The following is a 22,741-nucleotide window of genomic DNA, read 5'->3' as shown; positions in this document are numbered from 1 at the left end:
TGCCCCGCAGTGCATTTGCTGGCTCACAGGGTATGTGTGTGCCTCGGACCGTCGTAGAACTTACTCCACAGCAGTTGGCGCGTTTTGTGTCCCCTCCAGCAGTGGGCGTCAGTCCCGGCTGCCGCGCATCCTCACCAGGCCTGTGACCTTGTCGGGCCTTTTCATCTGGGCCGTTCTTTTGCCGTTAAGCGCAAAGGGTTATTTGCGTGGTCTTAGTAGATACTGAAAACCGCCAGGATCTCCACCACTCCTTTCAAGGGAAAATTGTGCTATGTTGTCTTCAGAAATCAACAAGGGCGGGGCGCCTGGGCGGTTCCGTCAGTTAAGCATCCGACTCGGGTCATGATCTCGTGGTTGGTGCCTTCAAGTCTCCCCCAGAGCCCCCAGAACAAAGAACCCTGCCCACACCTTGCTTTCAGACTTCTGGCCTACCAGAAGGGTCGAGAATACCCTCCTGCTGTTTTCGGTCACACAGCGTGTGGCCATTTGTTACCATGGCTGCTGGAGCCCGTTTTCCTGTCTGTGAAATGGGCGTGAACCAGACCTTTGAGGCCCGTGACACAATTGGAAGGAGAGCATCCCTTTAACCAATAAGCGAGCAAACGTCCGTGACGTGTCTCCAGAGGCCACAGGCCCGTGTTATTCGGCCGGAGGGAGGGGGCGCTCAGGTGATGGTAAGAGTCACGGTTAAGTGCACCTGCTGGGTGCCAGACACTGTTGTAAGTGCCTCTGGCCGATATCAAACAACAGGCATTCATTCACTTGCACCTCTGGGGGGGGCGGGCAGAGACACAGAATCAATTTCTTTGGGCCCAGATCAGGATGTTGGCTGGGGCCACATTCCCTGGGGAGGTTCCAGGGGACTATCAGTCCCCTGGCCTTTTGAAGCTTTTTTCCCCAGCTGTATTTTTTTAAATGTTTATTTATTTTCGAGGGAGAAAGAGAGAGAGAGAGAGCGAGCAGAGGAGGGGCAGAGAGAGAGGGAGACACAGAATCCGAAGCAGGCTCCGGGCTCCGAGCCGTGGGCACAGAGCCTGATGTGGAGCTCGAACCCGTGAACCGCAAGATCGTGACCTGAGCTGGAGTCGATGCTCAACCGACTGAGCCACCCAGGCGCCCCCATGTCACCCCGTCTTCTGTGTCAAATCTGCCTTTGCTTCCTCTTATAAGGACCCTTGGGATTGCGGTGAGCCCCCCCCTAAAGATTCCAGGGCCATCGCCCCATCTCAAGATTCTTAATCACATCTGCCAAGTCCCTTGAGCCACGTAAACGAATATTCACAGGTCCCAGGAATCAGGGTGCGGACATCTCTGGGAGCCAGTACTCAGCCTACTGCACCTTCCAGTAGCCCGGTGGGGTACAGGCACTGTTATTATGTTACAGATGGGGACCCGAAAGCTCAGAGTTGTTAAGTAACTCCCCCAGGGTCCCACAGCTCAGGTGGCAGAGCTGGGATCTGAAGTCAGCCGGCCTGGCTCCAGAGGCCACGATCTTACCTGCTCTCCACATGGCATCCCTGTGGTCAGGCAGCCCTGAGTTCAAATCCCAGGTTGGCTTCTGGGTAGCTGGGTGACTGAGGGCCAGCGCTATGGGCTCACTTCCTGGGCTGACTGGGAGGGGCAGGGACATCACAACTGTCGGGGACACTTGGGTGGCTCAGTCGGTTAAGTGGCCGACTTCGGCTCAGGTCACGATCTCACGGTTCGTGGGTTTGAGCCCCAGGTCGGGCTCTGTGCTGACAGCTCAGAGCGATAATGGCGAACCCCTTGAGTTGCCCAGAGTTCGGGTGAAAATGCTCAGTGCCCCAGAGAGGGACTCTCAGGGTCCAGCTCCCTCTGAATCTTATCTTCTGACCTCCGACAGACATTCAGAGAAGGGCTTGCTTTCAAGTTTCACTTTTCTAACGTTATTACAGAGATCCAAGCAAAGACAGAATCTCATCGTACTTTTCCAGCATCCCTCTTTCTCTCCACCCCCACAAGCGACGGGTCTATACGTACGCGTGTATATGCGGGTACGAAAAAGCTTCGCTTCTCAGCCGGGGTGAGGCAGCCCCACCCGGAACCATGACACCACCCTTTGGTCATCAGGGTGGCAAAGATCAAAAAGTGATAAAACGCAGCGTCAGTGAGGCTGCGGGGAGACGCGCACCCTGGGCTTGCTTGAGGGGAGTGGGAGTTGGCACGGCCTCTTTGCTGAGCTGCTACCTTCGGAGGTGGTTTTACTGTCAGGGAGATGATGTTGCAAGCCTCTCGATGCCTCGTCCAACGTCCAACGGAGCCGGGGCTCCGGCCCACACCCCGGGAGGTGCCTTTGACTTACACTTTTTTCATTCTCTGTTGTAAAAGGGTTTCCAGCTTTGTATGGACCTCAGGCCCTAAACAACCTGCGTCCGCCTTGGGTTGCTTTTACTGCAACGTGATAATGTGAATGAACTTTCGATCGAGGAATTTGTCTTTGTAGAAGCTGTAATAATGGTCTCCATACACGGAGAACTTAAATATTTTAGGTCTTGTGCTGAGCACTCGGTGTATTAATTCATTAATCCTTTCAATTCTGCACCACAAGCCTAGTAGGGAGGTGCTAGGATACCTACTTTGCAGAGGAGGCTACATTCCAGACAAGTTCTTTACAAGCTCAAGGTCACACAGTTGGTAAATGACAGAGCCAAGATTCAAACCCAAGCCTTCTGGCTTCAGAGTCAGTGGTCTTTTATCTTATTTTTCCATGGTTACTTATTTATTCTGAGGGAGACAGAGAGGAAGAGGCAGACAGAGAGGGAGAGGGAGAGGGAGAGGGAGAGAGAGGGAGAGAGAGAGAGAGAGAGAGAGAGAGAATCCCAAGCAGGCTCCGTGCTGTCAGCGCAAAGCCCGATGTGGGGCTCGAACTCACGAACTGTGAGATCATGACCGGAGCCAAGATCAAGAGTTGGACGCTTAAATGACTGAGCCACCCAGGCGCCCCCAGAGTCCGTGGTCTTAATCATGACATTAGGAGTCCTTTTTGAGCAAGGTCAAGTACTCACAAAGACGTGTGCCTCAGGAAGTTCAATGCAGCATTATTGGCGATCTCCCCAAACTGGAAACAACTCAACCGTCCATGAGACCAAGTGGGGGAAATTATGGTCCATCTTTAGGATGGAATGTCACACAGCAGTTTTAAAGGCTGTCAACTATCCATTGTGAAACCGAAGATATACAGCCACAGAATCGGTGGCTCAGCCGGTTGAGCGTCCGACTCTCGATTTCAGCTCAGGTCACCATCCCAGGGTCGTGGGATCAAGCCCCGCGTCAGGCTGTGCCGTGGCAGTACATGGCCTGTTGGAGGCACTGGGGACACAGCAAGGCATAACGACAGACAACACAGTGGAGGGGACAGAGAACAAGGTAAGTAAGTAAAACATTTGATAGTTTATTTATTTATTTATTTTATTATTATTTTTTTTTAATATTTTTTTTTAATTTTTTTAATGTTTATTTATTTTTGAGACAGAGAGAGACAGAGCATGCACGGGGGAGGGTCAGAGAGAGGGAGACACAGAATCTGAAATGGGCTCCGGGCTCTGAGCTGTCAGCACAGAGCCTGACGCGGGGCTTGAACTCACGGACCGTGAGATCATGACCTGAGCCGAAGTCGGCCGCTCAACCGACTGAGCCACCCAGGCGCCCCTATTTTTTAATGTTTATTCATTTTTGAGAGAGACAGAGAGAGAGAGCAGGGGGGAGCGGAGAGAGAGAGAGACACAGAATCTGAAGCAGGCACAGAGCCTGATGCGGGGCTTGAACCCACGAACTGTGAGATCATGACCTGAGCCGAAGTCAGACGCTTCACTGACTGAGCCACCCAGGCGCCCCAACATTTGGTAGTTTGGAGGGCGGACAATAAAATGGAAAAATAAAGTGGAAAGATTGCAAGGGATGGGGAGTTTTGCAAGTTTCAAACAGGCGGTTTCAACGCAGGCCCCTAAGTGCAGGTGACATCTGAATGACTAAGCAAAGCAGTCGTGCGGTAGGTTTGGCAGGTATTTGGGGAGTTATAAAAGAACTCAGTTGTATGTGTAGAGAAGGTCTCTGAAAGGCTGTTAACTGTAACCTTATAACGGGCCAGGGATTCGCAGGTACTTCCACTTTCCACAGTTTAAATCACAAAATAAAATTACCAGCGACCTCGGGGGATCCGGTCTGCCCACTGCAACGGTCAAATTTTGCATGACGTGTAATGATACGTTTATCACATTGGCGTTTTGGTTAATGCATGGAACCTCCTGGAGTCTGCAGCCACATCCGGATCTCCCAGTGAGCGTCTTGCAGTTCCTAGAAGGCACTAAGCTCACTCACCACAGGGCCTTTGCACAGGCTGTGTGTGCTCTGCCTGGACCCCCCCCCCCCTCACCCTAAGCCCTCTCCTCCTGCCCCTCTGCAAGGAACCTCCCACGCTTCTGTTTGTGGTATCTCACATTGACTTGTGCCTTCCCTCATGAGGGAAGGGATGGGGTCTGCCTTGTTCATGCCGGAGTCCTCCCCTCCCCAAGCACACCCCCTTCCCCCCACCCTCTGGCCCTGGCACTCAATGCAAATTTAGAGAATGGAAGAAAGATTGAAACTCTAAGGTCTCCTTGGCAGGAGGGTGAGGGATTCCCCACCCACCCAGCACAAGCCTGGTGGGTCAGGCTTCCAGGAATTATTGCCCAGTGCCTAGTACCTATTTACTGGAACCAGAAACGAGGCAGCAGGTAGAGACCAGAGAGAGGACGGTGTCTCCTTTCCCTGGGAGAAGGTCATCTAGGCCCAACGAAGTTGAGTAAAGCTTCCAGAACACCCTTGCGTACCACCTAGACACACTCCCGCTTCCACCCACGGAGGGGTGTGGGGGTGGGGGGTGGGGGTGGGGGGATGCGGCGCCTTTAAGACTCCCGGAAACGGGACGGCAGGACCGGAAGTGATCCTCTTTCGTTCCCCTCTTCACGTGGTGCGGACCGGAAGTGACGCGCGCGGCCCGGGAGCTGCGGACGCGGAGGCCGACGGAGCCGGAGTCGCCGACGCCGCGGGGTCTCCGGGACAGGTGACCGGAGGAGGGGGCCGGGAGCACGCCCGGAGAGGGCGGGGCCTGGCGCCCCACGTGGGGGGAACGGGAGCGGGTGCAGGCGCGGCAGCGAGCCGCCCGCGGAGGCGGGGTCAGAGTACTCTGCGGGGGGCGGGGACTGGACGCCCACATGGAAAGCTTGAGGGGCGCTGGCGGGGCCGGACGTCGGCGGGTGGGCCGGACCCCGGCGGGCCGAGCTGTGGGCGGGGCCGGGGCGTGGGTGGGTAGAAGAGGGTGGGGCTGAAAAGTTGTGCCCGGGCCGGGGGCGGAGCCAAAATATTGCTCGGAGAGCTAGGGGGCGGGACCGGGACGCGGGCCGAACGTGCTGGGGGCGGGGCCAGAAAGTTTTGCCTGAGCTTCCTGCGGGTCCGGATCGTCGGCCCGCAAGTCGGGAGCGGATCCAGAGGCCGACGCGAAGGCGGGGCGGGACCAAAAAGTTGTGGGTGGCGGGGGCCGTGGCCAGGGTGCTGGCGGGGAATGATGGGAGTGCAGCCGGAAAGTTTTGCGGGACCCAGGGGTGCCGTCCGAGCGTTGGCACGCAAGCCGGCCCGGGAGCCGGAACCCTGACTGAGGGCGCTGGGGGCGGGACCGTGTTTCGAAGCGACGAAGGCTGGGAAGCAGGGGGCGTGACCGGGAGGTTGGCCGGGCGAGTCGGAGGCGGGGCCAGGGTGTGGGCTGGAGGGCCGTGGGCGGGGCCCATGTAATAACGCGAGAAGCAGGGGGCGGGTTCAGGTTGTTGCCCGGGGATCCGGGGGGGTGGGGTCAGAGGGTTGGCTGGGAAAGTCAGAAGCTGGGCCAGATTAACGACGCGCGGGCGGGCGGGGTCTGAGGCCTAGCGGGTGGGGCGGGGCCAGAAAGTTAGTCCTGGAGGGGGGCGGGGCCGTGGCCGTGGCCTTCGGGTCCAGTTTGAGGCTGGAGCTTCCCCCCCCACCTCCGGAAAGCCGCGCGCGGGCCGGGAAGTTCTGTCTGCGCCGGGCGGGGAAGTATTCACTGGGGAGGTTGAGCCAGGTCCGGGAAACCTCGCCATTGGGTACCAGGCTTGTTTTTGGAATCTGGCGGGTGTTGGGGAGACAGCGGCACCTTTCTCGGGAAGCTGGAGGAGTGGGCTTAAAATGTTCTCCCAGGGTCAGGGCAGCCTATAGGCGTGGAGTTCGGGCTTGTTTTGACGGTGGGGTTATGGGACGATTCTGACACGTCCCTGGGAGAGAGGTGGATTTAGAGTGTTCACAGGGATGGAGCAGCACCAGAATGGACGCAGGAAGGTGGGCCTAGAATTTTCTTGTACTGGTTGGGGGGTGAGAGGATGTATCTAAAGCTCTCCGGAGATGGAGGTCTGGGTTAAAACTCCCAGCACTGGGGTGTGGAGGCTGGATTGGAATCTTCCTTTGGAAGGGAGCATTGTTGGCTGTTTCCTTAAGCGGCGGGGTGGGGCCAGAACTTTTCCCAAGGTGGGTGTGACTCTAGTGTCTAAGAAGCAAGTGGGTGGGCACAAACCATGGGAGGTGGTGGAGTCCAAATTTGTGCAGGTAAGGGGCAGGCTAGCCCTTTAAGACAGAGTGGAAATGAGGGCTAGAATCCCCTTGGGGTGCAGGTGTTGTTAATGCGCATGTGTGTTTGAGAGGAGCCCCCAGTACAGGAGAGGTGGAAGCAGACTAGGGAGTCATTGGCCTTAGTGCTCTGTTCCCTCTGTCCTCAGGAACCCCTGGTGCTGTGTCCGGATTCTGCAGGGGAAGTTTGCTGGGACCCTGGCCCCACCTAGCCAGTGGAATGGTGAGATGGAAAGTGGGGAGTCTCTGGAATCTGAGCTTTGGGGCAGGGAGCTTGGGAGGAGGGGACCCACGACTCAGACCCTGGATCGAATGCACTGGGATGGGTGTAGGTTTCCCTTGCTGTCTCTCAGCTGTCTCTTCTTCTTAGTCAGCCACACTGGATCTGAAATCGAAAGAGGAGAAAGATGCTGAGTTGGACAAGAGGATCGAAGCTCTTCGGCGAAAGAATGAGGCCCTCATACGGCGCTACCAGGTGCCCTAGCCCCGCCCTGGGAGACCCCATCCCCTCTCCTCCCCGCAGTGAGTTTCCCTCACCTCTCCCTTCCTTAAAACCTTTTCATGGCTTCCCATCACTCTCAGGATAAAAGCCAAAGGCCTTAGCCTGCCATTCCTTCCTTCATTCCATCCATCCATCCATCATTCATTCACGAATACCCACCAAGGTCTTTACTGCCAGGCTCTGAGCTGAATGTTGTCAGGGATATAGCTGTGACTGAGACAGCCCTGGGCCTGTCCTTCTGGAGTTCACCATCAAGTAGGGGCACAGACCTTTCTTTAGGCAGTGATGACCCAGAGTGGGCTGGGCTGGGTAGTTCACGGGTCTGTGAGAGCCCAGAGTGGGGGTCTTCACCCAGTCTGGAGGATATTAGGGAGGGCTTCCTAGAGGAAAGGATTCTGATACCTGAAGGGTGAGTAAGCTAGCTGAAGAGAAGAAGCGAACATGTTTTAAGCAGAGGGATTAGTTTGTGCAGAAACTTGAAACTTAGGGGCGCCTGGGTGGCTCAGTTGGTTAAACATCCTGCTTCGGCTCAGGTCGTGATCTCATGCTTCGTGGGTTTGAGCCCCCCTGCCGCCCTGTTGGGGCTCTGTGCTGACACTGTGGAGCCTGCTTGGGATTCTCTCTCTCTCTGTCCCTCCCCCTGCTCGCTTCTTCCCCACGCCTACCTCCCCCCCCCCCCAAATAAATAAACTTTAGGGAAAAAAAAGAAACCTGAAACTTCATGTGGGAAGGTCAGTGGAGGGATATGGACCCAGGGAGGTCAGCAGGGGTCACGCCACGCTGAGAATTTGTACGTTTTCTCGAGGGCACTGGGGAACCTTGGAGGGTTTTGAGCAGGAGTGGGGTCAGGTCAGAATAGCTTTTTAGGAAGAGCTCTTTGGCTGCTGTTGGTGTGCTGTTGAGTGGGAGGAGGTGATACCGGAGGCCAGAGGCCCAGGAGGAAGCTGAGGCAGGGACTCCCGTGGGGAGAGGAGGGACAGGGCTGTGGGGAGGACTCCGTGACAGGCAGTGGTGGGGGGAGGGGAGGGGAGGTGGAAGGAGGGGCCAGGATGAGGTCCAGGTCCTTGCCAGAAGTGGCAGAGTAGGTGGTGGGGTTATTCCTGAGGGGGGACTTAGGAGGACGGGTGGGTTTCATTTATTCATATTTCATGCATTCATTCACTTAAAAAACAAAAGCATATTGAATTTCTGTTGTGTGTCACGAAGCGTTCTAGGCTGGGGGGGTACATCAGTGGACAAAACAGACAGGTACCCCTGTCCTCAGGCCGATTCGGTTGCAGAGGGGAAAGCAGACAATAACCCAGATACGCATGATGCCAGGTAGTTGAGCAGGAGAAGGGGCAGGAGAATGGCAGGGGAGGTGGTTTCTGTTAGTGGGTCAGGGAAGGCCTCTCTGAGGAGGGGACGTTTCAGGAGCGGAAACCTGAAGGAGGTGAGAGGCTGAGGGCTCTCTGGGGGCAGAGGGAACAGCTGGTGCAAAGGCCCTGCGGCAGGGTTGAGCCTGGTGTGTTCTAGGAACGTTGAGGAGGGCAGAGTGAGCGAGGGGGAGAGGAAGGGAGGGAGGGTGGCAGATGAGGTCAGGATGCTAACACGGCCAGACCCCGTAGGGCCCCGTAGGCTGTGGCTCTTGCCCAGAGCTGGGTACTGCAGGGGGGTTCTGCGGGAAGATGCCGAAGCAATCAGCTTTCTTGCCTGGAGCTCAGGAGAGAGGCCTAGGTGGGGGCCAGTCTTGGGGGAAGTTCATGGCGGCTGTGGGAATACCGCTGGTGCCAAGACCGCCGACCTCCTCCCGCTGACGTTTGCTCCTAGGAGATCGAGGAGGACCGTAAAAAAGCTGAACTCGAGGGAGTAGCGGTGACCGCGCCCCGGAAGGGCCGCTCGGTGGAGAAGGAGAACGTGGCCGTTGAGGTGGTGAGCTCCACACCGAGCTGGGCGACTCATTGGGCCGGGGGGCGGGCGATGAGCGTTGAGACCTGAGGCCGGAGAGCGCCCCTCTCCGCCCCAGCTGCCCCAGCCCTGTGGGCGGCCTCTGCTCCCACAGCTGCCCTCTGGGCTTGGGGGTCCCTGTCTCCTCATCTGAGTGACTGCACTTTTTCTCCCTTCCCTCTTGCAGGAGAAGAACTTGGGTCCCTCTCGGAGGTCTCCTGGGACCCCGCGGCCTCCGGGGGCCAGCAAGGGAGGCCGGCCCGTCCCCCAGCAGGGAGGCCGGGCAGGCGTGGGCCGGGTGGCCCGTAACTGGGAGGACAGTTCTGGGGAGCAGCCTCGAGGAGGAGCTGGGGGCCGCGGCCGGAGGGGCCGGGGCCGGGGGTCCCCTCATCTGTCTGGGGCCGGAGATGCCTCAACTGCCGACCGCAAATCCAAGGTGGGGGCCCGGGATGGGCTGGCATCCTCTGGCTGATGCGCTTCCCGTCTCGTTCGCCTCGTTCCTGCCCGCACACGGATCGGCTTTCTGCATCTGTCTTCTTCCGCCCCTCCGTCGGCTCGTTCTCTCTCCTCCCTCCCCCACCCCTGACCGGTGTTGCGCGTCCTCTCCTTGTGTTTTTATCTCCCCTTGTTTTGCTCTGTGTCTGGTGAACGCTTGCCACCCGCCGTGTCTCGCCCCATCTCTGTCCTCTCTCTGGCTCCTTCTCTCCAGTGCACGCGCTCTCCTTGGCTCTCTTTTTCTGTCTGTCTCGCTCCCTGGATCTGTTTGTGGGGAGCAGTGATGTTCTTCCTGAGACTGCTCTGCCGCCCGGATGCGGAGGTTAGCAGGCCGGGGGGCTGCTGGGCAGAGTGACTCAGCGCACCATGGACTTGGGCTCAACTTGGTTCGATGAGTTCCCCGTCCTTGGGCAGCTCCCTTCCCTGTGGGAGCTTCTTGGGGGAGTCCTAGAATCAGATTTAAAGGTTACTGTGAGCGTCCTGTGAACAGCAGGCACTTGAAAGCCTCAGAGTAAGCGTTGGAAGAATGTCACAGATGTTCATCTATCTGTCTACCTATTTGTTTTAGAGAGAGAGCGCGAGCATGTGAGCAAGGGGCAGAGAGAGAGAATCTCGTGAGGTGCAGAGAGAGGGAGAGAGAGTCCAGGGCTGGGAGCGGGACTTAAGCTCACGAACCGTGAGATGGTGACCTGAGCCGAAATTGGATGGTTAACTGACGGAGCCACCCAGGCGCCCCACGGGTATTTGTTTACCATTTGTACACGCTAAGCTGCCGTCACGTAAAAGACCCCCGAATACCATGGCTTAAACCAAGTGGAAGCTTATTTGTCTCCTGTGTGCCGAGCCCTGGGAACGAAAACGTCCTCTCCAGCAACCTGGCCGCGTGCTTATCTGAAATTCCGTTATCATGGAAGAAGGGGAGAAGGCATTGTGCGGGGGGGGTCACCTCGCCACCTGCCAAGTAATTGCTGTTATTGCTGTCATTAGTTCTGTGGCAGCCAGGGTGTGTTGGGGTCCCCGGCTCCTTCCCCAGGTTCAGCGTTTCCCCAGGGAGCTTGACGGGTAAGATTTATTACGGTGCAAGGGCACAGAACAAAACCAGAGGGACAAGGCACGCGGGACGGAGTCTGGAGGGAGCCAGGTGCAGGCCCCCAAGCGTTCTCGTCCGGGGGAGTCACACGGGAGGGGGTCCTCCAGCGCTGAGTCGTGACAACTCACACGACGGGCTGTCTTCCGGGGACTCCCTAGAGACCAAGAGCCCAAGGTTTTTACCGGGCTCTGGTCGTGTGGGGCCCCTCTGCCTTGCGCCTACCCAAATCCCGGAACTCGGAAGGAAAGCCGGCGTTCAGGGCACAGCTGTCGTTTGCACAGAGAGTCGAGGCACCCTGAGCCCCCTTTCTCAGTTAGCCGTTGACCGAGAACCTGCTGGGAGCCGAAGTCCCAGATGCCGGCCCAGGCCTTTGAGAGCAGGCCTGTCTAAGGAGGGAGTCTCCGGCTGGCAGCGGCTCCCCTCCTGCCCGGATGCCAGCGAGCAGTGGGCTTGTGCGGGTCTTCCTGACGGCCCGGTGTTTCCGTGTCCGTGTTCTTACCCCCTAGGAGTGGGAGGAGCGGCGCCGGCAGAACATCGAGAAGATGAACGAGGAGATGGAGAAGATTGCGGAGTATGAGCGCAACCAGCGGGTCAGTGCCCCGGGCGTCTCCGTGGCACGGCCCTCTGCCACCTCCCCGCCCCCCGTGAGCCCGCCAACCCCGTCCCCCACTCCCTGTGCCCGCAGGAAGGCGTGCTGGAGCCCAACCCGGTGCGGAACTTCCTGGACGACCCCCGGCGACGCGGCGGGCCCCTGGAGGAGCCTGAGCGGGACCGCCGGGAGGGCAGCCGCCGGCACGGGCGCAACTGGGGGGGACCCGACTTCGAGCGGGTGCGCTGCGGCCTGGAGCAGGAGCGGCAGGTGGGTGCCGGGTGCTGGGGCGCCCTGGCCTGGCCGCCGTCCTTCCTGCGGCGTAGGTTTGTGCGGGCCTGACCGAGACAGCAGGGCAGGGAGGGCCAGCCTCCGCGCCCGGTCTCTGAGCCCCAAGCCGATGGTCCGTTGCCGTGTGGGCACCGCAGCGCCCTCCCCTCCTGGCTCTCCGGTTTGCTCAGCCCCGTCCTCTCTCGATATCATCAGGAATGTTTACCGGGACCCACTGGGTGCTGGGCACGGCCTTGGGTGCTGGGGCTGAGTCTTTGTTTTTTGTTTTTCTTTTTTTTTTTTTTTTTTTTTTTTTGGAGAGAGGGAGCAAGGGAGCAAGTGGCAGAGAGAGAGAGAGAGAGAGAGAATCCCAGGAGGGGCAGAAAGAGAGAGAGAGAGAAGCAGGGCTCCCATGAAGTGGGGCTCGTGCTCACCCGATGTGGGGACTCGAACTCACTGCCTGGGAAATCCTGACCTGAGCTGAAGTCAGGTGCTTAAGGACTGAGCCACTCAGGCGCCCTGGGGCTGAGTCTTAAACAAGGCCAAGCCCCCGCCCTAAAGAGGTTGATTCTGGTGGGAGCTACGTAAACGAGCGAGCATATAGTAAGCGTGAGCCAGCGTCAGACGTAAAATGCAGGGGAGGGGGCGTAGAGGGTGGAGACGGGGTGCCGCTTGGGGAGAGATCTGGGATAGCCTCTGAGGAGGCGCCACACGAGCAGACCGCGCGTTCGCATCTCTGGCCTGTCACCTCCTTGTGTGACCTTGAGCACGGCAGGCCTGGGGGAGAGACGGGGGCGGGCTGGCCGGTGGCTCGGGGCCCTGACTGCCCGTCTGCGGGGCGGGACAGGGCCGCCGGGCCGGCCTGGCTGGCGCTGGCGACATGACGCTGTCCATGACGGGCCGGGAGCGGTCGGAGTACCTGCGCTGGAAGCAGGAGAGGGAGAAGATCGACCAGGAGCGGCTGCAGAGACACCGCAAGCCCACCGGCCAGTGGCGGCGGGAGTGGGATGCCGAGAAGACGGACGGGATGTGAGTGTCCTCTCTGGCTCCTCGACCTTGACCCCTGACGTCTTCGTCGCCTTCTGGCGCCCCGCCCCGTGTGTCGGGTTCGAGGTCACCATCACCAAATCCCCGGCACATCAAACCAGTTTCTCGTGTCTGCGGGTCAGCTGGGTTCCGCTGATCCACGCCGGGCCCCGTAGGCCGCGGGTCCGGCTGGGCTTGGCTTCTCCATGCGGGCGGAACTCCGTTCTGCTCCGTGTGGGTTCGTGCTGGGGTTCAGGCTGAAGGGAGCAGCTCTCCAGAGAGGTGCTGGTCACGGCATTGGCAGATGAGCAGGAGGGGAGAGGAGGCACGTCCGTTCTGGTAGCAGCAGACCCAGCGTCGCTGGGGCCAGAGATTAAGCTGCCCTAGTAGATGGTACCACGGCCCCGCGGCCAAGGGCACGGATGGAAATTCTGCACGGGGAGGGCATGAGAAACTGCTAACAGTGATTAGACCTTCGCACCCCCCTGCCTCACCAGCCTGTGCCCCACCAACCCAGCCCCTTATCCGGGCGGCACTGGTATCCTTATGTGACTCCGTGCTCTTTGAGGTCCCCGGAAACATCCAGTTAGCCCAACTTAAAGCGAAGCTATACCCTTGTGTCCCGGACCCGAAGACCAACTTCCATACCAGAGAGCTGGCCAATAGCAGTCTAAAGACTGCTATTAAAAATTTAAGTTTTTAACATTTATTTATTTAATCTTTATTTTTGAGAGAGAGTGAGGGTGAGTGGGGGAGGAACAGAGAGAGGGAGACACAGAATCCGAAGCAGGCCCCAAGCTCTGAGCTGTCAGCACGGAGCCTGATGTGGAGCTCGAACCCACGAATCGCGAGGCCACGACCTGGGCTGAAGTCGGATGCTTAACCGACTGAGCCACCCTGGCGCCCCCGCAGCTGTAGTTTTCCATGCCATCCCGCGCCCTTTGCTGCTTTGCAAGTTTCCACGCCTGTCACTTTTGTCGCTGGCACGGGCTGAAGAAAGAGGGTGTTGGCTGTGTGCCTGGGTGGTCTGAGCATTTCTCTGTGGGTTGTGAGCCCAACCGGTGCAAGCGTGAGGAGGTCTCTGCACAGATGTTGTGGCAGATCCTTCTAAGGTGCGGGCAGCCGGGCTTCTAGCGGGATGCTCTCCGGGTTGGGAACGAGAACGTAATCGTTCTTCCTGGAGCCCCCGAAGCAGCACGCAGCACGCCTCGTTAGCGCGTGGGTACGTTGATTTCGGCAGCAAACGTTGATTTGAGTCCCTCCTCTGTGTCACGAAGGGTGGTGGGGATTCTAGGGGATGGGGACACGACAGTGAACAAAACCGCTTCTGCCTTCAAGGGACCTAGATTCTAGTTGGAAAGGTGGATAGTGAATAGATCCAACGGCAGCTCATGAAGAACAACGGAGTGTGGAGAAGGATGGAGACCCTTCTTTTAGACTTGGGTGATGCGCGTGTGACAATATGTGATTATTTTCGACCGGGGTTTAGGAGGGTCTGAGCGGAACCCTGGAGGAGGTGAGGGTGCCGGCTGCCGAATGGCCTGGGGAGGTGTCCCCAGGGGCAGTGGGTGCAAAGGCCCTGAGGCAGGAGCGCGGTGTGGTAGGAGTGCTAGCAAGTGAGGCCTGACTGGAAGCTGGGGATTACGTGCTTTCGGAGTTTTTGTTTTGGGGGTCAAATACTGAATTTTTTCTTTCTGTTAAGCTACCTGCTCGCCCCCTTCTCTCTTCTCCCCAGGTTCAAGGATGGCCCAGCCGCTGCCCTCGAACCATCCCATCGCTATGGTGAGCGGGTGTCCTTGGGTGGGGTGGGGCCACTGGCTGGGCGGGGCGAGGGGGTTAGTTTGTGCCCTGACCCCTCCTGGCTTCTGTTGCAGATGATCAGGCCTGGGCTCGGCCCCCCAAGCCCCCCACTTTCAGGGAGTTCCTGTCCCAGCACAAAGCGGAGGTCAGCCGCAGGAGGAGGAAGGGTAGCCGACCCCAGACCAAGGCAGCCCCTCGTGCCTACAGGTGGGGGCACCCCCTCCCCTGGCGTGTGCAGGGCCCCCACTCGCAGCAGTGGCTCTAGACCTGGTCGTCCTGACTTGTGTATGTGTGGCTTTGTCTCTGCCGTCTCGTCCCTGTCTGTTCTCGGGTACGTGTGTCTCTCTTGTGGGTCAGGCTCTTGCTTCTGGGGAGTGGGGGCCTCCGTCTCTGCTCTACCCCCATCCCTCTCCTCGTCCCCCCTCTTCTTTTCTGCCGCCTGGCCCCCCTCCATCTATCTGTGCCTGATAACCTGGGGACACAGACTCGCCGTTTCCTCCCCAGTGCTCCAGCATGCTGGGTCCTCACCCGCAAACCTACAGCCCCCTCTCGCCCGGAGTTGAATTTTGCAGCTTTTCTCCGGAGAGGATCTGGAGGTGGGAAGCCCCTTCCCGTCCACCTGGGCCTCACCCCTCTCCTTGGTCCCCTCCAGTGACCATGACGACCGCTGGGAGACGAAGGAGGCAGCGTCCCCAGCCCCTGAGGCCCCACAGCCCCCTCCACCCGAGGAGACGCCCGTGCAGGTGAGGCGGGCTGTCCTCTCCGGGCAGGGGGGTGGGGGTGCTCCGGGTCCACGCCCGCTCCCCCGACCTGCCCTGTGCTCCCCGCAGCCGCTGGAGACCCCCGCTCCTCCTGCCCACCGGCCTCCTGAGGATGACGGGGAGGAGGACGAGGACGAGGGGGAGGATGAGGAATGGGAAGATGTGAGTGAGGAGGAGGAGGAGATCGAGGAGGAGGAGGAGGAGGAGGGGGAGGAGGAGGAAGAGGCCATCGAGGAGGAAGAAGAACCAGCCCAAGACCACCAACCCCAAGAGGCTGCGCCCACCGGAAGCCCCACCGGTGAGCAGGCTGACAAAGAGCCCTCCAGGCCGGAGGAGCCCCTGCCACTTCCCCGGGCCCCTGCCACGCCTTCTAGCCCCTTCTCTCCCCCTGGGGGCCACCAGCCCGTGTCTGACTGGGGTGAAGAGGCAGAGCTGAATACTTCCCCCAACGCCCTCTCTCCGGGTGAGGCCTGGCCGTTTGGAAATGCATGAAGCTGGCTGCTTGTGTGTGTGCTGGAGGGGTGCACTGGCAGGCGGGGAACCGTCGGGGGCTGGGTTCCCCCCGCCCCCTTACTGGGACCCCGTGTACCCGCCACCCCAGTGGGTAGGGAGGACGGTCCATGCCTGTCTCTGGAATGCCTCCCCCCTCCCCCCCCCCCCAGATCCTGCCCGTGCTCTGGGCCACAGAGGCCCCTCCCCAATAAAGAGTTCAAGTCCTCGAATGATATTCCCCAGGTGTGTCCTTGAACACCCCCTCCCACTCCCCCAGGGCTTTCTCTCTCACGGTGGGGGGAAATAATGGAGGGGTAGGGGCTTGACTGGGCCTCCCCCCCTTCCCCAGGAGGTGACCAGCCAGCCCCTGCCTCCCTCGAGAGTGGGCCCTGCCTCCCAGGAACCCAGAAAGCTGAAGAGGAAGGGTCTGAGGCAGCTTCAGGTGGGGGAGTGGACGGGGCCCCAGAAGATGGCCTTCTTCCTCTTTTTCTCCCCCTGGGGCTGAGGGGAGGGCTTGGGGAGAGGATAGAGTGGAGCTGGGTGTGCGGGGAAGCCGCGGATTGGGGGGGGGGGGGGGGGAGGGGTGAGGCTACAACGCTTGGGATTGGGTGAGATTGGAGCCCAGGTCAAGGGGGTGGAGCTAAATGGAGGCCCTCTGGGGCCTAGCGCTTGGAAGAATGGTGGGGGTGGGGGAGGGGAGCGAGGGTGGGATTAGGATTTAGAGGCTGACCCCAGGGGTTGGGGGATAAAGTCTAAATATGATGGGGTGGGGCTAGGCCCAAGGGATAGGGCTAAGGGCAGGATTAGGAATTTAAATAGGTCGTCTTCAGCCAGACCACCCTGAGCGCGCCCTATCTCGTCTGATCGCGGAAGCTAAGCAGGGTCGGGCCTGGTTAGTACTTGGATGGGAGGAATTTAAATAGGTCAAAAGTAAGAATGGAAGGGGGGGGGGGGGTCTAAGCGAGTAGAGGAAATCAGAATCGAAATGCATTTCCCGTTAGAATGTTGGGCCCAACCACCTCCATCAGTGCGAGCCGGGTTGGGAACCATGGTGGACCTCCCCAGGCGTGACATTAGAGTTTGGGGGGCAGAGCGAAGGAAGATCTGGTTAGAACTCAGGTGGGCAAGGGCAAAGGGGGGCAGGGGCAAGAGGGCGGGCACTCTTGGGGCTAGTTTAGGTCCGTGGGGGACTGGGCGGGGGTGGTGGAGGCTGGAGTCTGAGAGGACAGAGTTTAGGATGGTCGGCGAGGGCAGGGTGTCCAGGCGTTTCTCGTCTTCGCCTTTGGGCCCTTTGCTGGCCAAGTGACTGTGATCTTGCTGTACCAGATAGCTTCCTCGATTGTAAATAGGGTTCTGCTGGGGTGCATGCAGTTTGTGGGGCCCCCTGCGAGGATTAAAGGGAGTCCGAGGCCCATAAACCATTTAGCGCAGGACGACTGAAGCTAGGCTCAGTTGGGATCAGAGACGGAACTAGACGGGTGGAGGGTGAGGGAAACTGTTCCCTCCGTTGACTGCCCCTTCTCTCCCCCAGAGGCGGGCACTGAGGGTCAGGAGACCGCGGAGATCACCGACTTCCAGAGGGTGCGTTTCTGCAAGGTGGTGGCGGCCGCTCCGCCACCGGGGGCCGCCCGCTGACCGCGCCTGCAGACTGCGGCCTCCGCGTTCTGCACTAACCTCCTGCCGCCTTGCTCCTCTGTCCTCTGCTTCCGTCACGCTCCAGCCAGGAGAGGGTTAAATGTAAGGGGGGCGGAGTCAGGGCCAGTGAACGGGGTGGGACCAGGGCAATAGGCAAGTCTCACGAATGGGGGGCGCCGTGGCACCGGGAGGGTTGAGACGCCCCCGAGTTACCCACCTAATGGCAGCCATGGGGGGCTAGGTGCCGGTCCCCGGATCTAGATTCCCGCCTCCTGGAGTTTCCATCTGGGGCATGGCAAATAGCCGGTGACTCTCCCGCAGGACTTGGAATTACTAGGCCACCGGCCTTCTCTCATTAAACGCAGTGCTTCCGCTAACCTTTGAACTGTGTTTCTGGAGGGCAGGCTGGGTTGCTGTGCTTGGCGGGCTTTTCCATGGCGGAAGAGGCGGGAGGAAGGGGTCTTCCTTCCTCCACTCCCCTGATACGTCTTCCCTCCCCCCCCCCCCCCTCTCGCAGGCCTCCCCGAATTCCTGAAGACGCTGCTGGGAGGGGACTGAAGCTTCCCCGCCTTGATGGGGAGGGGGCGGCAGGAGGGGGTTAGTCTGGATTTCCAGGCTGCGCTCTCTCCTCCCCGGAGACTGCTCTGGATCCCATGACTTTAGGGAGAGGGAGAAACTGAGGGTGGTGGGGAGGCGTTGGGGAAGGGGCGTGACTGGCTTATGGGGCAGAGCTGGAGCTTCGGGGCGTTGAATTTAGATCTCTGGACGCGAAGTAAGGATGAGGTGCCGTGAGGGGCGTGGCTAGGGTGCCTGGGCGGGGCCACAACTTGTGGGTGAGGTGAGGTTGGGACATAGGCGGGCCTTAGATGTGGTGTGGGGCCGCGACAGCAGGTTTAGATGCGAGTTCTTAACGCGGCTGTGGGGGGGCAGTCCTCGGTGGAGGGCGTGGCCAATGCGGGGCTAGAACCAATGGGCTGAGGCGGCGGAAAGTTGCGGAGCCTGGACTAGAGAGTGTGAATCCAAGGAGAGGAGAGGGTGGCTTCGAGTGCTAGAATCGAGTGTGATTCAGAGAAAGGCAAGTTAGAAGCAGAGAGGACCTGCGGCTAAGGTGGGGCGGGGTTTGTGAGACTTGAACCTCGTAAGGGCTTGGGGCTCGGAGGCTGGGCTTGGATGCCCGGGAGAAGTCTGTGTCCCGAAAGGGGACGGCGTTGGGGCGCGGGGAGGAGGCCAGAAGGAGGAGGGCGGGGCTAAGTGCTGGGCGGGTTCGCATTTAAGAGGTGTGGGCGTCACACCGAAGCCTGGCAGTAGTTGCCAGCTGCGTTTGCGGGCCTGGGGCGGGGTCAGAGCCAAGTGGGGGTGGGGTCAGGGCGCTAGTTAAGTCTTAGCTTGATAATGGTTGGCTGGAGTCTGGGGAGGGGGTGGGTCCAGGATGCGGAGGAGACCAGCCCGCGCGGGGGCGTGATCATCCTGGCGGGGGCGGGGTTGGATCAAGGAGATGCAGAGCGCGGGGGCGGGCCCAGGGCGCGGGGGCGGGGCCTGTGCGGGCCGCTGCGCCGGGCGGAGTGGGCTGCGGGGATGCGGGGCACGAGCTGCGTGGGCGGCGGCGGCGAGAGCCCGGGTGGCGCCGGGCTGAGCGAGGGCCCGCGGGGCCGCTGGCTGCGCCTGGCCCCCGTCTGCGCCTACTTCCTCTGCGTCTCGTTGGCCGCCGTGCTGCTCGCCGTCTACTACGGTCTCATCTGGGTTCCCACGCGGCCCCCCGCGGGCCCCGCCGGCCCGCCGCCCAGCGCGCCGTCTCCTCCGTGCGCCGCCCGCCCGGGCGCGCCGCCTGCCCCGGCGCCTGCCGCTGCCTCGATCTCCTGCCTCCTGGGAGCCCCCGGCGGGCCGCGACCCCAGCTCGAGCTGCCGCGCAGCCGCCGCCGCCGCCACAGCGACCACAGCCGCCGCCCGAACCACCGCCAGACACCCAGAGAGAGGCCGGAGGCCGCGGGGGGGCGAGGACCCGGGTAGCCGTCCCTTCCACCCCCTGCTGGATCTCCGGCCCTCGAGAGGCCGGCGCCCCCGCGGCGGATGCTCCGTACCCGGTCGGGCCCGGGCTCCGTCTTCACGACACCGCCCAGCGTCTCCGGAGTCGTCATCCTGAAGAATGGGGAGCGAAGGGGAGCTGGCTTGGGGCCTCGCTCCTCTGCCGTCAGGCTTCTCCGCCATCAGGCTCCTCTGCCATCAGACCGGGGTCCTCCACCATCTGGCAGACCCTCTCCTGACCTCTGCCTTCTGACCCCCTCCATGGGATTCTGAGCACAGAGCCCACAACCCGCCCTCCTCCTCTCTGAATCTCCGTGTCCGTATGTCCCCCCTGCAATAAACTCCAGCCCCAAGTGCCTGGTGCTGTGTTTGTTGTATTGTTTTCGAGATGTCTCTCTTTTCAAGTTTGTAAGGGGAAGGCCTTCCCGGCGTCTGATCCTCGTGTCTTTTGCCCTGGGTGGCTCGGGTGGGCTCTCCCTTGACCTGGGCGGGCGTGTTTTTCTTTTCTCATCGCCAACACTTAGCCTTTGGGGTGGGGAGAAGAGGCTTATCTGCAACAGAGCAGTTGAAGGTCAGACAGCGTGAAGGACTTCGCAGTTTTGTGTCTGCTTGGGGCAGAAGACAAGTGCCTCTGGAGAGAAGCAGACAGTCCGCCCTCTTGTTCCAGCACAGATGAGGGGAGAGGTGGGATGGTTTCGCACAAGCATTGGGGTCTTCAGGGATTGGGATTAGTGTGATTATAGCGTCAGGCAGAGAGGCTGAGTCCCCCTGAGATGTCAGGATTGCTGCTGGGAGGGAGTGAGGCCTTCTTCCCCGGGTCTGAGAGCTGAGGGTGGACAGGGGTGTGGTGGGGCTGTGCCTCCCTGGAAATCACAGAGGAAGTTGGCCAGTACTGTGCTGCCTTTAAAGATTCGTACAACCTCTCTGGTCTGCAGTGCTGCTGGTGGACCGAGGCAGAGAAACTCCAGGCCTGCCGAAAGAGTCCGAAATGGTTGAATGTATCCCCTCCCTGCAGAGGACTGAGGCCTGGCTCTGGGCAGGGCATTGGACCCTATACGCAGGTAGCGGTTTTCTCGTCTAGCCTCCTCCTTTGAACTGGAGACTTTCCCAGGGGAGTGAAACTGAACCTCCTCCCTCAGGCTGGGACATCAGTGGATATGGACTGGGCTGAGAATGTCAGTCATTCTGTGTCCCTCGTTCCCTCCCTTCTATCCGTCCAGCACCACTTCCCAGAGGGTGTCTCCAAACCGAAGGGGAACTCAGGGACCCGGCACCCCTTTATGGTTAGCATAGGGCACTGACCGTGGAGCCAAGATGCCCAGATCCAAATTCCAGCTCTTCCTCTCCCTAGCTGTGTGACCTTGGGCAGGTTACTCAACCTTCCTGGTCCTGTGAAACGAAGATGATGATCGTACTTCCAGAGTAAATTAGTGATCCAAAGCCTTTCAAACGGCATCACACGTTCCTTCTCTCCACCCGCCTCTGTCCCTCAGGAATTTAAAAAAAACCACAGCTTGGATCCCGAGGGATGTCAAGTCGGCCCAGAGCTCTGGACACCAGCAAGTGGTGAGTTGGAGGTGGGGACCCTCTGCATCTCTGAACCCTCTCGGCTCTCTAGCTTCCTGCCCTCTTCTCCCAGCTCCGTTGCTCCCCATTCCTCGGTTTCTCTTCCTGTCTCTGTGTCTCCCTCGCCACCCTGCTCTCTCCCCCTTCCGTCCCTGCCTCTCTGTCTCTCCCTGCCGTCTCTCAGTGTTGTCTCTGCCTCTGTCCCTCACTCGGTGCTCTCTCTGACTCACTCTCTTGAGTCTCTGTCGCTTTCCGCCCCAGCTCTCTCTCTGTGTCTCCTCCCTCCCTCCCCTTGCTCCCCCCTCCCCGTCCTGCCCCAACACCCCCCCTCCCTCTCCCCCCCTCCTCGGTTCTTCCCCAGCTCAGTCCCCCGGTGCCCTATCTCCTCTCCCATCTTTGGCTGTCTTCCTTATCTCTCAGTCTCTCTTTTGGTCACTGCCTCTTAATTTTGCACTTAACAAACACTTACTGAGCATTTACTCTGTGCCAGGCCTTATTCTAGGCACCTGGGTCACAGCGGTGAACAAAACAGGCAAAGCTTCCCGCTTTCGAGGGAGCTGACCTATTGCTGGAGAGACAGACAAGAAGCATGATGAGTGACTTAAATACATGTTATGTCTGTTAACAAGAAGCACAACGGACGAAGGTAATCAGGGGGACAGGGAGTAATGGAGTTGCTGGTTCCTGGGCAGATGCCAAAGAGGTAAGGGCCGGGCATACAGATCTCTGGCGGGAAGAGTGTTCCAGGACATGGGAACAACAAGTGCAATAGCCCTGAGGCTCAGGTGCTTGGCCGGTTCAAGGAACCATGAAGAAGCCAGGGAGTGAGCAGAGTGAGTGAAGGAGAGAGCAGGAAGGGAGGCAAGAGTAAGAGAGAGAGAGAGAGAGAATGGGGGCAGATTGTACAGAACCTCAAAGACCCACCGTGAGGTCTTTGGCTTTTACTTTGAATGAGGTAGAACCATGGAAAGTTCTTGAGCTGAGGAGGGACAGAGCCCGCTTAGGTGTTAACGGGACCCTCTGATTGCCGCGTGGGAATAAACTGTAGGGGGCGCGAGGGTGGAAGCTGGGGCCCAGGGAGGAGGCCACGGCCATGGTTCAGGTGAGAGACAGTGGCTAGAACAAGGTGGACACGTGGCCTGGAGGACACATGAGTGGTCAAAATCTTAGTGTGTGTGTGAAATACACATAGCATAAAAGTTACCACTTGAGCCATTTTATTTTAAAATTGTGTTGTTGTTTTTTTAATAGCGTGAGCAGGGGAGGGGCGGAGAGAGAGGGAGACACAGAATCCGAAGCAGGCTCCAGGCTCTGAGCTGTCAGCACAGAGCCCGATGTGAGGCTCGAACTCACAAACCGCGAGATCATGACCTGAGCCGAAGTCGGACGCTTCACCGACTGAGCCACCCAGGCGCCCTTTTGTTCAGCTTCTTAGGCAAATCACTGAAATTTCTCTGGTCTACAAGTTTCCTTCCTTCCTTCCTTCCTTCCTTCCTTCCTTTTTCTTCCTTCTGTTCTCTCTCTCTTCCTTCCTTCCTTTCTTTCTTTCTCTTTCTTTCTTTCTCTTTTTTCTTTCTTTTTCTTTCTTTCTTTCCTTCTGTTGAAAAAATTTTTAATTTATTTTAGAGAGCACGAGCCAAAGGGAGGGGGGTGGAGAGAGAGAGAGAATCTTAGGCTGGTTCCCGAACTGTCGGTGCAGAGCCTCGTATGACGTTCAATCTCACAAACTGTGAGGTCATGACCTGAGCCGAAATCAAGTCGGACACCTGACTGAGCCACCCGGGCCTCCAGAGCATATATTTTGAAGTTTATTTTTGAGAAAGAGAAAGAGCGGGGAAGGGGCAGAGAGAGAGAGAGGGAGCGAGAAAACCCCAGGCAGGTTCCCATACTGTCAGCCCAGAGCCCGACGTGGGGACTCAATCTCAGGAACCGCAAGA

The 22,741-nt window shown here is 59.2% G+C and overlaps 2 protein-coding genes across 9 annotated transcripts; both read left to right on the top strand.

Moving 5' to 3' along the window:
- The first annotated feature begins 4,951 nt into the window (after positions 1 to 4,951).
- On the top strand, positions 4,952 to 17,847 carry CCDC9 (coiled-coil domain containing 9). Of its 8 annotated transcripts, XM_060651578.3 has the most exons (15): positions 4,952 to 5,062; positions 6,780 to 6,853; positions 7,001 to 7,105; positions 8,942 to 9,043; positions 9,246 to 9,494; positions 11,150 to 11,233; positions 11,329 to 11,502; positions 12,350 to 12,531; positions 14,264 to 14,310; positions 14,403 to 14,535; positions 14,981 to 15,071; positions 15,159 to 15,387; positions 15,931 to 16,023; positions 17,113 to 17,162; positions 17,734 to 17,847. In XM_060651578.3, exons 2-15 carry the CDS (start codon positions 6,851 to 6,853, stop codon positions 17,749 to 17,751), a joined length of 1,560 nt encoding a protein of 519 aa, XP_060507561.3. In that variant the 5' UTR covers positions 4,952 to 5,062; positions 6,780 to 6,850; the 3' UTR covers positions 17,752 to 17,847. The 8 variants fall into 8 exon arrangements, with proteins under 8 accessions (XP_060507561.3, XP_060507563.3, XP_060507559.3 ...); XM_060651580.3 differs by lacking the exon at positions 15,931 to 16,023; XM_060651576.3 differs by lacking the exon at positions 17,734 to 17,847 and having other exon boundaries at positions 8,942 to 9,040; positions 17,113 to 17,593.
- A 761-nt stretch (positions 17,848 to 18,608) lies between these two features.
- On the top strand, positions 18,609 to 19,595 carry INAFM1 (InaF motif containing 1). The gene has a single exon (XM_060651589.3). It carries the CDS (start codon positions 18,609 to 18,611, stop codon positions 19,221 to 19,223), a length of 615 nt encoding a protein of 204 aa, XP_060507572.3. The 3' UTR covers positions 19,224 to 19,595.
- The last annotated feature ends 3,146 nt before the right edge of the window (positions 19,596 to 22,741 follow it).

Source organism: Panthera onca, chromosome E2 (assembly GCF_046562875.1).
Source record: "Panthera onca isolate mPanOnc1 chromosome E2, mPanOnc1 haplotype 2, whole genome shotgun sequence".
Lineage (NCBI taxonomy): Eukaryota > Metazoa > Chordata > Mammalia > Carnivora > Felidae > Panthera > Panthera onca.
Note: the sequence above shows the minus strand (reverse complement) of the source record. Positions and strands in the feature narration are given on the sequence as shown.